The sequence below is a fragment of the Calidris pugnax genome, unplaced genomic scaffold (assembly GCF_001431845.1).
Source record: "Calidris pugnax isolate Ruff unplaced genomic scaffold, ASM143184v1 scaffold108, whole genome shotgun sequence".
Classification (NCBI taxonomy): domain Eukaryota; kingdom Metazoa; phylum Chordata; class Aves; order Charadriiformes; family Scolopacidae; genus Calidris; species Calidris pugnax.
Window position 1 is genome coordinate 651,295 of NW_015090845.1, and position 8,752 is coordinate 660,046.

General features: G+C 53.4%; 2 protein-coding genes across 2 annotated transcripts; one reads left to right on the plus strand and one right to left on the minus strand.

Moving 5' to 3' along the window:
* Positions 1–2,200: 2,200 nt before the first annotated feature.
* Positions 2,201–3,578, minus strand: LOC106888439 (feather keratin 1-like). Its single transcript, XM_014942677.1, has 3 exons — positions 3,482–3,578; positions 2,904–3,001; positions 2,201–2,536 (listed from the first exon to the last, which is right to left on the minus strand). The coding sequence occupies exons 1-3, from the start codon at positions 3,576–3,578 to the stop codon at positions 2,201–2,203; spliced, it is 531 nt and encodes a 176-aa protein (XP_014798163.1).
* A 3,136-nt stretch (positions 3,579–6,714) lies between these two features.
* Positions 6,715–7,020, plus strand: LOC106888447 (feather keratin 1-like). The gene has a single exon (XM_014942687.1). The coding sequence runs from the start codon at positions 6,715–6,717 to the stop codon at positions 7,018–7,020; it is 306 nt and encodes a 101-aa protein (XP_014798173.1).
* The last annotated feature ends 1,732 nt before the right edge of the window (positions 7,021–8,752 follow it).

Consider the following 8,752-nt stretch of genomic DNA (forward strand, 5'->3'; position numbering starts at 1 on the left):
CACCTTGAGTACTGTGTCCAGTTTTGGGCCCCTTTCCACAAAAAAAAGACATTGAGGTGCTGTAGCGGGTCCAGAGAAGGGAACAAAGGTGGATGAGGGGTCTGGAGCACAAGTCTTATGAGGAGAGGCTGAGGGAGATGAGGGTGTTCAGCCTGGAGAAGAGGAGGCTGAGGGGAGACCTTCTCGCTCTCTACAACTCCCTGAAAGGAGGGTGTAGCCAGGGGGGATCGATCTCTTCTCCCAAGTCACAGGCGATAGGACAAGAGGAAATGGCCTCAAGTTGCACCAGGGGAGGTTCAGATTGGATATTAGGAAAATTTTTTACACAAAAAGGGCTATTAAGCCTTGGAATGGGCTGCCCAGGGAAGTGGTTGAGGCACCATCCCTGGAGGTATTTAAAAGAAGGGTTGACATGGTGCTTAGACACATGGTCTAGTGATGGTTTTTATCCGAGTTAGGTTGATGGACTAGATGATCTGAAAGGTCCTTTCCGACCCAGACAATTCTATGATTCTATAATGGATTTGACTGGAAGACATCTTTAAAGATCATCCAATCCAACCCCTGGCCACATCATTTAACATCAGCCTCAGCAATAAAGCGGTGTGCAGTCTTTCCAAGGAGCTGCTCTTCAGAGATTGGCTGAGCATCAATCTGCTGGTGCAAGGTGGTGGGTGATTGCCTTGCTATATATTTTTTTTGTTCTCTTTTTTCCCTTCCCTTCTTAGACTGTCCTGATCAGGACTGAAATTTTTTTGGAGTCTTTGTCTTCCAATTCTTCCCCCATCCCACTGGGACAGTGGATCAACAGAACAACTGGTGGGTGCTTGTTGCTTATAAACACACTGCAAAAGCCCACAGGTCCTTGCCCTTCTCCTTCCCTGTCTGTGCCCCGGGGCTTCCTGGGAATGTTTCTGGGGAGAGGGCGTCAGGGACAGACTCAGAGCAGGCAGAGACGGGGCAGGAGTGGGCTGAGAGTCTCAAAGGGCTGTCCAGGAGCTCTCCAAAGCAACGTGGTCACCAGCAGCAAAGGCTGCAGAGAAACTTGCAGCTGAGAAGCGGAGCTGCTGAACTGCTGCAGGACAGAGCTGGGTACAAGGACACATGTCCACCCAGAATCTTGAATGGCAGCTGGATTGGTAGCAACCAGCTCTGTCTCTCCACAAACCCTCCAGCCCCTGACAAGCAACAGCCCAAAAGCAGGGCCAGAAAAAGGTGCTTTTGTGGTAACCCCATCAAAACAGGTGTGACTCCCAGCACTGCTCCTGGGCACCAAGGACTGACATCAGCATCTTGGGCGGTATGATCTTAGCAAGGAGATTGATGGGAGCAACGATCCCACTCGGCTCAGCACTTCCCTGATGGAGTCTAGAACACTGTTGAGTTTTGGGCTGTAATGCAAGAAAGACCTTGACCGCATGGAACAAGTTCAGCAGAAGGTGGGTAGGATGGGACAAGGGGAAGAAGTACTTCCTTGGGGAGGAGAGGCTGAGAGCACGGTGCTTCCTGAGCACGGAGAAGAGAAGGCACTGGGGAAGACCTAAAGTCAGTGCAGTAGATATGGTCACTGAAATGCATCAAGTTACTGTATCCAACACCAGACTGGTAGCAAAGATTGGAAAGCAGAGTGTCACAAAATGCATGACCTGGGATATTAAAAACAATCCTACTTTAATGGTCATTGCAAAACCTTACCCCACAACTCCTTCCAGAACCACCCCATAACCACATCCATCTCCCAGGGGAACTTGGAAGAATGCTGCAGAGAAAAGGATGACACAAGGACATTGACTGGGATGCAACAGAACTTTATTGGGTTAAAAGAGGTACATGAGGTCAATCCAAGCAGAGGCCCAAATATACGAAGCACAAGAGGCTATGCTGGCGATCCCACAAGATGTCCATCGGCCTGCCCCAGAGAGGGAGCAGGGCCAGCAGGTCCTCCCCAGGCTGGCGTTGTGGGGCTCACAGCCCAGGGCAGCACAAGAGAACAAGGACACGGGAGGGAAAGGAGAGAGTGGAAGAGGGAAAAGGCAGGCATGGGCCGTGCTTTCTGAGAGCCCAGGCTGGACCCGTCCTTCTGCAAGGGGTGCTGGGGTTCCTCAGACCCCCAGAAAGCAACAGCACAATGCTGTCTCCAGCCCAGTACCACCATCTTCTGGGTCCCTGGAGACCTTCCCCAGGACCATCTCCATCAGCTTTAGCAGGGGAGGCACCTGGTGCCGCAGAAGCGGCTGCCCAAGCCAGAGAGGCCAAAGCCCCCGGAGCTGATGGGCACTCCCTCAGAGCTGAGGATGCTGCCAACGGCAGCGGAGGTGGAGGATCCCACGGCGGTGTTCTGTGGGAAGGAGCTGAGGATGGGTCCGGGCAGGGTCACCACCACGGGGGAGGGCTGGATGACGACGGTGGAGTCCTGGCACTGCCTGACACAGGGCTCATTGCAGCTGTTGGCCAGCGGGGTCGGGCCGCAGGGCTGGCATGGTCCGCAGGGCCGGCAGGGGCTGTAGCAGGACATGTCTTGTGGCTGGAGGTGCAGCTGAAAGAGAGTACAAGAGGAAACTATGCAAGAAGGGTGGTTGAAGAGGAACCTGTCATCCCACAACAAGGGAGGCCCTATGCCTCAGCCCAATAGAGCCCTATGAAGATAGACCATGCCCAGGGAGATCCCCACCTAGACCATAGCTCAGAAGACACCTCAGCAAAGCCTCAGCCTCTCACAATGACACACCTTCTGCTCTCTTCCCTCTCACATGGCAAGCAGTCTCAAAACACAGCATAGGACATAGAGGGAAGGCAGGTGTGGGCTGAGAAATTCCAAAATAAGAGAAAGAATGAGAGGAGGAGGAGAAGGAGGAGAGGAAGGATGAGGAGGACAAGAAAGACGAAAATATCTCCAAACTCACCTTATTGCCAACTAGATAGACGTGAGAGTGATGGATGAGAGAGTGAGGAGAAGGGCCCGCTTTTATACTGCTCCTGCACCGCCCCAGGCCCACAGTCACTGCACGCAAGCAGTAATTTTCCAACAGACTCACCTCCAAAGCAAAATATCCTCCCTAATGGCACAGGTTGTGCTTTGGTTTCTGTCAACGTTGTCGTTTCATTTCCTCATTTTTGACATGACCATCAGCCCTCAGAGGCTTTTTTGAAGTATCGGGATTTGAGGCCCAAGGATTTCCTGAGCAGGATCATGTCAGCACAGGCAGAAGATGTGCCCCCAAGTGATGGTGGTGTCTGCGCAGAGACACAGGTCTGGGGGAATTTGGTGATGTTGTTTACAACCTCCTATACAGGAAGGTGCACGTCTTCCCATCTGAGCAGTCCTCTCCTGGGTGCCCAAAGACTCCTATGACAGGATGTGCAGCACCCTTCTCCCTCCCTGCCTGCGTCCCTGCTCACTCCAGCCGTCACTGGTCATTGCCTCTATAGCAGGTGGGCTGCGCCTCTGATTCCTAATGCCTTTGCCTAATGAAAGGCTCACCTTCCCAGAGACCTCGATTTCTTTGGTGAAGCCATTCTGCTGTCATGGCAGTTCGTCCCCAGCCAATGCCTTTGGTGGGCTTGCGGAAGGAAAACATTGCCCTCCCAAAACCTGTGGTTACTCAACAATCTCTGTGGAGTCAGGTACCTCCCTTCTCACCAACAGTGGTGGTGTTGGGCTCGGGACAGCACCTACTCTCCTCACACCTCCATGCACTTTTGTCCACACGCTTTGGACTTTGACCTGCATGACACACAAAGGCATGGACACTTTTCCAAAACACACTGATCATCCTGCAAGTCCCTCGAGCTGTGGGAGTGCTGGCAGAAAGGTCCTTCTGAGGGCAATAGCTGTTGGGGCAGCCTGGAGCTGTGTGTCTGGGAACAGCCCGAGTGCTTGGTGGTAGCTTTCCCTGGGCATGGATGGAGCTGCCCTGGCCACAGGGGAATTCAGCCCGTGGGACACAGACCTGCAGAGAGCGTGCACTTCTGGCTTGGCCTCACACCAAAAGGCTGACACTCAGCCAATCCACAATTGGAGTGTGACTCGCCGTGGGTAGGGAGAGTCTGGCCCAGGAAGCTTGCCTACTGAAGGCATTCCCTTGCCCTCCTGGGACGCGTCCCAGCTGCCTCCATGCCTGCAGGGCAGGGAAGTGCATCACCTTTCTGATGTAGTCTGAGACCTGCTTTTGTACCCATGGCCCTTCGGATGCCGTCCCCTCCCTGAGCATCCTCAGGCACGTGGCTCTGCAGGGTCCTGTCAGGCCTTGCTCACTGGAGAGTTGGGGGAAGTTTCTTTGCCTCTCCCATGGTGCTGGGTTGTGTTCCAAGCTGAGGAGTCCCTTGGGACATCAGTGGGGAGGTGTGCTGAAGCCCTAATGCCAGGAGAAAACACGTATTGCCTGGGTCACAGGCAATCACGACACAGTCGCGACTGGTGGGGAGATGTTTTCTGCAAGCCTTTCTTTACCTCTACAGAGCATTCAGGAGAGATCCTCACCAGTCTCTTTGACCAGGAAGATGAGGCCAGTGTCCATTCCTTTCCACCCTCCAAGTCTTTCCCCAAGTCTGATCCTGCCCCCATGGGCAGATCTGCCCAGAGGAGCTTCTTTCTTTCCAGGTGCAGGACCATTTGTTCTTGCCAGGAGGCTCCTGTGGCCCAGTCCTCCTGCCAGTCTAGGTCTGTCATTCCTATTCTGAAGCACATCTAGTGGTTTTCTCAGGCAGCCCTTGATTTCATGCCCACCCACTGCTGGGAGGGCTCCCTCTCCTTCCTTCAATTCTTTCAGAGGACATGGAGGCCTGGGGGACCTTCTAGGTGTAGACTGAGAGAGAGACAAGGCGCTGACTCCCTCTGCCTGCTCTCTGTCAGCTTTCAGGAAATCAGCTGCCCCAGACAGCACAGCTTCCACATTTTTCTCCACCAGTCATTGGCTACTCTTGTAGAGGTCGATGTTCCTCCTGGTATTAGTTGCCTGTTTCTCTGGATGCCTCTTGCAAGACTCAAGGCAGACTGAGCTTTGGATTTCCTATCAGCATCCCAACATGCCTAGGAAATATTTCCAAATTCCTCCTTTGCAGCTCATTGCTTCTTCCACCCCCAGGATGCTGCCTTGAGTGCTCTGCCTTGAGTTCCCCACCTAGCTAAAGTCAGTCTGCTGAGACATCTGCTTGTCCTGAGTATTGGCACTGGACCTGTCTTGCTCTTGGACCATGAGGTGTCTAAGGCCCTGCCACCTTCTCTGGTTCACAGCTGCCTCCATGACATCTTGCCCACCAGCTGCCTGCCAAGGCTGAAGTCAGCATGTCCGAAGTCCAGGGACTGTACTCTGCTACTTGCTTTCCTCCCTGCCATCAAGTCTCAAACTCCACTGTTTCTCAGGTGCAACCACCAAGATTTCTTGGTTTCAAAGTTCCCAACCAGTTCTTCCTTCTTAGGGGCAGCTGTGCAGCACCCATCTTTTCCCGTGGCTGAATCGCAGGATCCTTGCAGTTAGAAGGGGATTCTAGTCAAACTGTCTCTGCTCAAAGCATGTTCGGCCTTTGGAGGAGGCTCAAGGACCAGTCCTGTCAAACTCTGAATATCTATAAGGATGGAGAAGCCATAACCCATCTGGGCAACCCCAGCTGGTTCCTGAGCACCCTCACATCAACAGCCTTTTCTTATGTTTTCATGGAATTTCCCACATTTCAACATGTGCCTATTACCACTAGGAGGTCCACTGGCTTTCTTCTAGTCCTCAGATGCATTCTGTGACTGCTGGGACATTCAAAGGGAGTTGAGAGCAGCCTTGTAGTGACACCAAACAATTCCCTCAGGTGCATGGCATCAGGATGCTTGCATTCATTGCACTCAGCCCAATCTGTTCAAATGTTCCCACACCTGACCCTCCTCTACTTCTACTTCAGCTGAGGCTTCCCTGCTCCAAACTTTCCAAGAAGGAGCCTGATCTCTCAACATCAAATCCTGCCAGTAAAGACCAAGGCCAAGACCTGGAATTCTTGTTGTGCTCCACATGCTTTGCCTGATTCAACAGCAGGTGAACCTCAACAACACTTAGGTGGCATCTTGAGCCCATAGTGACACCATCCTGCCCTGGAGATCATTGAGCCTGTACATCATTCCAGGCATGCCAGAAATGAGGAAATGTGATGGCAGTGTTGACGGAAACCAAAACAGAACCTCTGCCATTAGGTAGGATATTTTACTTTGGAGGTGAGTCTGTTGGAAAATTACTGCCTGCGTGCAGTGACTGTGGGCCTGGGGTGGTGCAGGAGCAGTATAAAAGCTGGCCCTTCTCCTCATTCTCTCATCCACTCGTCTTGCTGATTTCTCCTTGGGAACAAGGTGAGTCTGCAGCCCTTTCTCCTCCTCCTCCGGGATTTCCCAGCATATACCTCTACCTCCTGGTGAGGTCCTGGGATTGCTTGTCATGGGAAAGGGAAGGGGGTAAAAGTTGTGGCATGGAGAGAGGTTGAGTCTTGGTAGCTCATACTCAGGAGGTGGCTCTTAACCTACGTGGTATGAGAAAACCTGGGCTTGGTCACTGATGGCAGGGAACCTGTGGGCCATAGGGAAGAAGAAGCTGGTGTGTCTCACTACAGAGCCTCATGTTCTTGACTCCAGTTCATGCCTTGGCTCCCTTATGGTGGCGTGACAGAGAGCTCTCTATCCACCCCTCAGGATCTTCTTCCCCCTGCTCTTTCTCCCAGGTGCACCTCCAGCCACAAGACATGTCCTGCTACAGCCCCTGCCGGCCCTGCCAGCCCTGCGGCCCGACCCCGCTGGCCAACAGCTGCAATGAGCCCTGTGTCAGGCAGTGCCAGGACTCCACCGTCGTCATCCAGCCCTCCCCCGTGGTGGTGACCCTGCCCGGACCCATCCTCAGCTCCTTCCCACAGAACACCGCCGTGGGATCCTCCACCTCCGCTGCCGTTGGCAGCATCCTCAGCTCTGAGGGAGTGCCCATCAGCTCCGGGGGCTTTGGCCTCTCTGGCTTGGGCAGCCGCTTCTGCGGCACCAGGTGCCTCCCCTGCTAAAGCTGCTGGAGATGGTCCTGGGGAAGGTCCCCAGGGACCCAGAGGATGGTACTGGACTGGGGACAGAGCATTGTGGTGTTGCTTTCTGGGGGTCTGAGCAACCCCAACACCCCTTGCAGAAGGACGGGTCCAGCCTGGGCTCTCAGAAAGCACGGCCCATGCCTGCCTTTCCCCTCTTCCACTCTCTCCTTTCCCTCCCGTGTCCTTGCTCTCTTGTGCTGCCCTGGGCTGTGAGCCCCACAAAGCCAGCCTGGGGAGGACCTGCTGGGCCCTGCTCCCTCTCTGGGGGAGGAAGAGGGACACCTGGTGGGATCTCTGCCACAGCCGTGAGGCAGAGACTCCTTTCTGTCCCTGTACTCCCTGTACTGGTGACTCCACTCAAAGCGTCATTTTTTTCCCCCTTTTGACTCAATAAAATTCTATTGCATCCCAGTCCATGCCTTTGTCTAATCCTTTCCCCTGCAGATGCCCCAGGAGAGCGATGTTGCTAAGGGCTCTTTTTTGGGAGAAGGTTGATGAGGATAGTTGTGCGATGACTGTCAACACAGGCTTGCATTGTAGATGCCTGGTCATGCTTAGAGTGATACCTGCTTTTTGAAGCTCTCTGTGTATTTGGGACTGGATAAAATCACAGTACACTAAGTGCTCCACCCCTCCCTCCCATTCTGCGCACCTTCTGCTGAACTTGTTCCATGCAGTCAAGGTCTTTCTTGCATTACAGCCCAAAACTCAACAGTGTTCTAGACTCCATCAGGGAAGTGCTGAGCCGAGTGGGATCGTTGCTCCCATCAATCTCCTTGCTAAGATCATACCGCCCAAGATGCTGATGTCAGTCCTTGGTGCCCAGGAGCAGTGCTGGGAGTCACACCTGTTTTGATGGGGTTACCACAAAAGCACCTTTTTCTGGCCCTGCTTTTGGGCTGTTGCTTGTCAGGGGCTGGAGGGTTTGTGGAGAGACAGAGCTGGTTGCTACCAATCCAGCTGCCATTCAAGATTCTGGGTGGACATGTGTCCTTGTACCCAGCTCTGTCCTGCAGCAGTTCAGCAGCTCCGCTTCTCAGCTGCAAGTTTCTCTGCAGCCTTTGCTGCTGGTGACCACGTTGCTTTGGAGAGCTCCTGGACAGCCCTTTGAGACTCTCAGCCCACTCCTGCCCCGTCTCTTCCTGCTCTGAGTCTGTCCCTGATGCCCTCTCCCCAGAAACATTCCCAGGAAGCCCCGGGGCACAGACAGGGAAGGAGAAGGGCAAAGATGACCTGTGCTCACTGCCTGTTTGTGTGGTGTGTTCACGCTGGCAAGCACTGATCACCCACCAGTTGTTCTGTTGATCCGCTGTCCCAGTGGGATGGAGTAAGAATTGGGCGAAGAAGAATTAGAAAACTTCTTTGGGTCATGAACAATGGCTCCTTTGGAAAGACTGCCCACAGTTTTATGCTGACCATGATGTTCTGTGGCATGGAAATACTTTTGGTCCATTCAAGTCAGCTGTCTCGGCTGTGTCCTTGCTCAGAAACTTGCCCAGCCCTGCCCTCCACTGCAGGGAGTGCAGAATGAAAAGAGAGATGACTTTGGTGCTGTGCAAGCACTGCAGTGTTACCTGCACAGTTTTAGTCAGACAATTAAAGCACAGCCCCATATGAACTGCTGTGAAGAAAATTACCTCCATCCCAGCCAGAGTCAGTTCATCCTGGTTCCCCCATTGCTCCTCCTGTTGTCCTCTGAGGCCATTTTCTG

Excerpts from the sequence above, each read along its gene's own strand:
- LOC106888447 (XM_014942687.1), top strand. The coding sequence starts at position 6,715 with ATGTCCTGCTACAGCCCCTGCCGGCCCTGCCAGCCCTGCGGCCCGACC.
- LOC106888439 (XM_014942677.1), bottom strand. The coding sequence starts at position 3,578 with ATGTTTTCCTTCCGCAAGCCCACCAAAGGCATTGGCTGGGGACGAACT. Across the intron at positions 3,002-3,481 it reads AAATCGAGGTCTCTGGGAAG|TGACTGTGGGCCTGGGGCGG; the intron begins GTGAGCCTTTCA and ends GCTTGCGTGCAG. Across the intron at positions 2,537-2,903 it reads TCTATCTAGTTGGCAATAAG|CTGCACCTCCAGCCACAAGA; the intron begins GTGAGTTTGGAG and ends ACTCTCTTTCAG.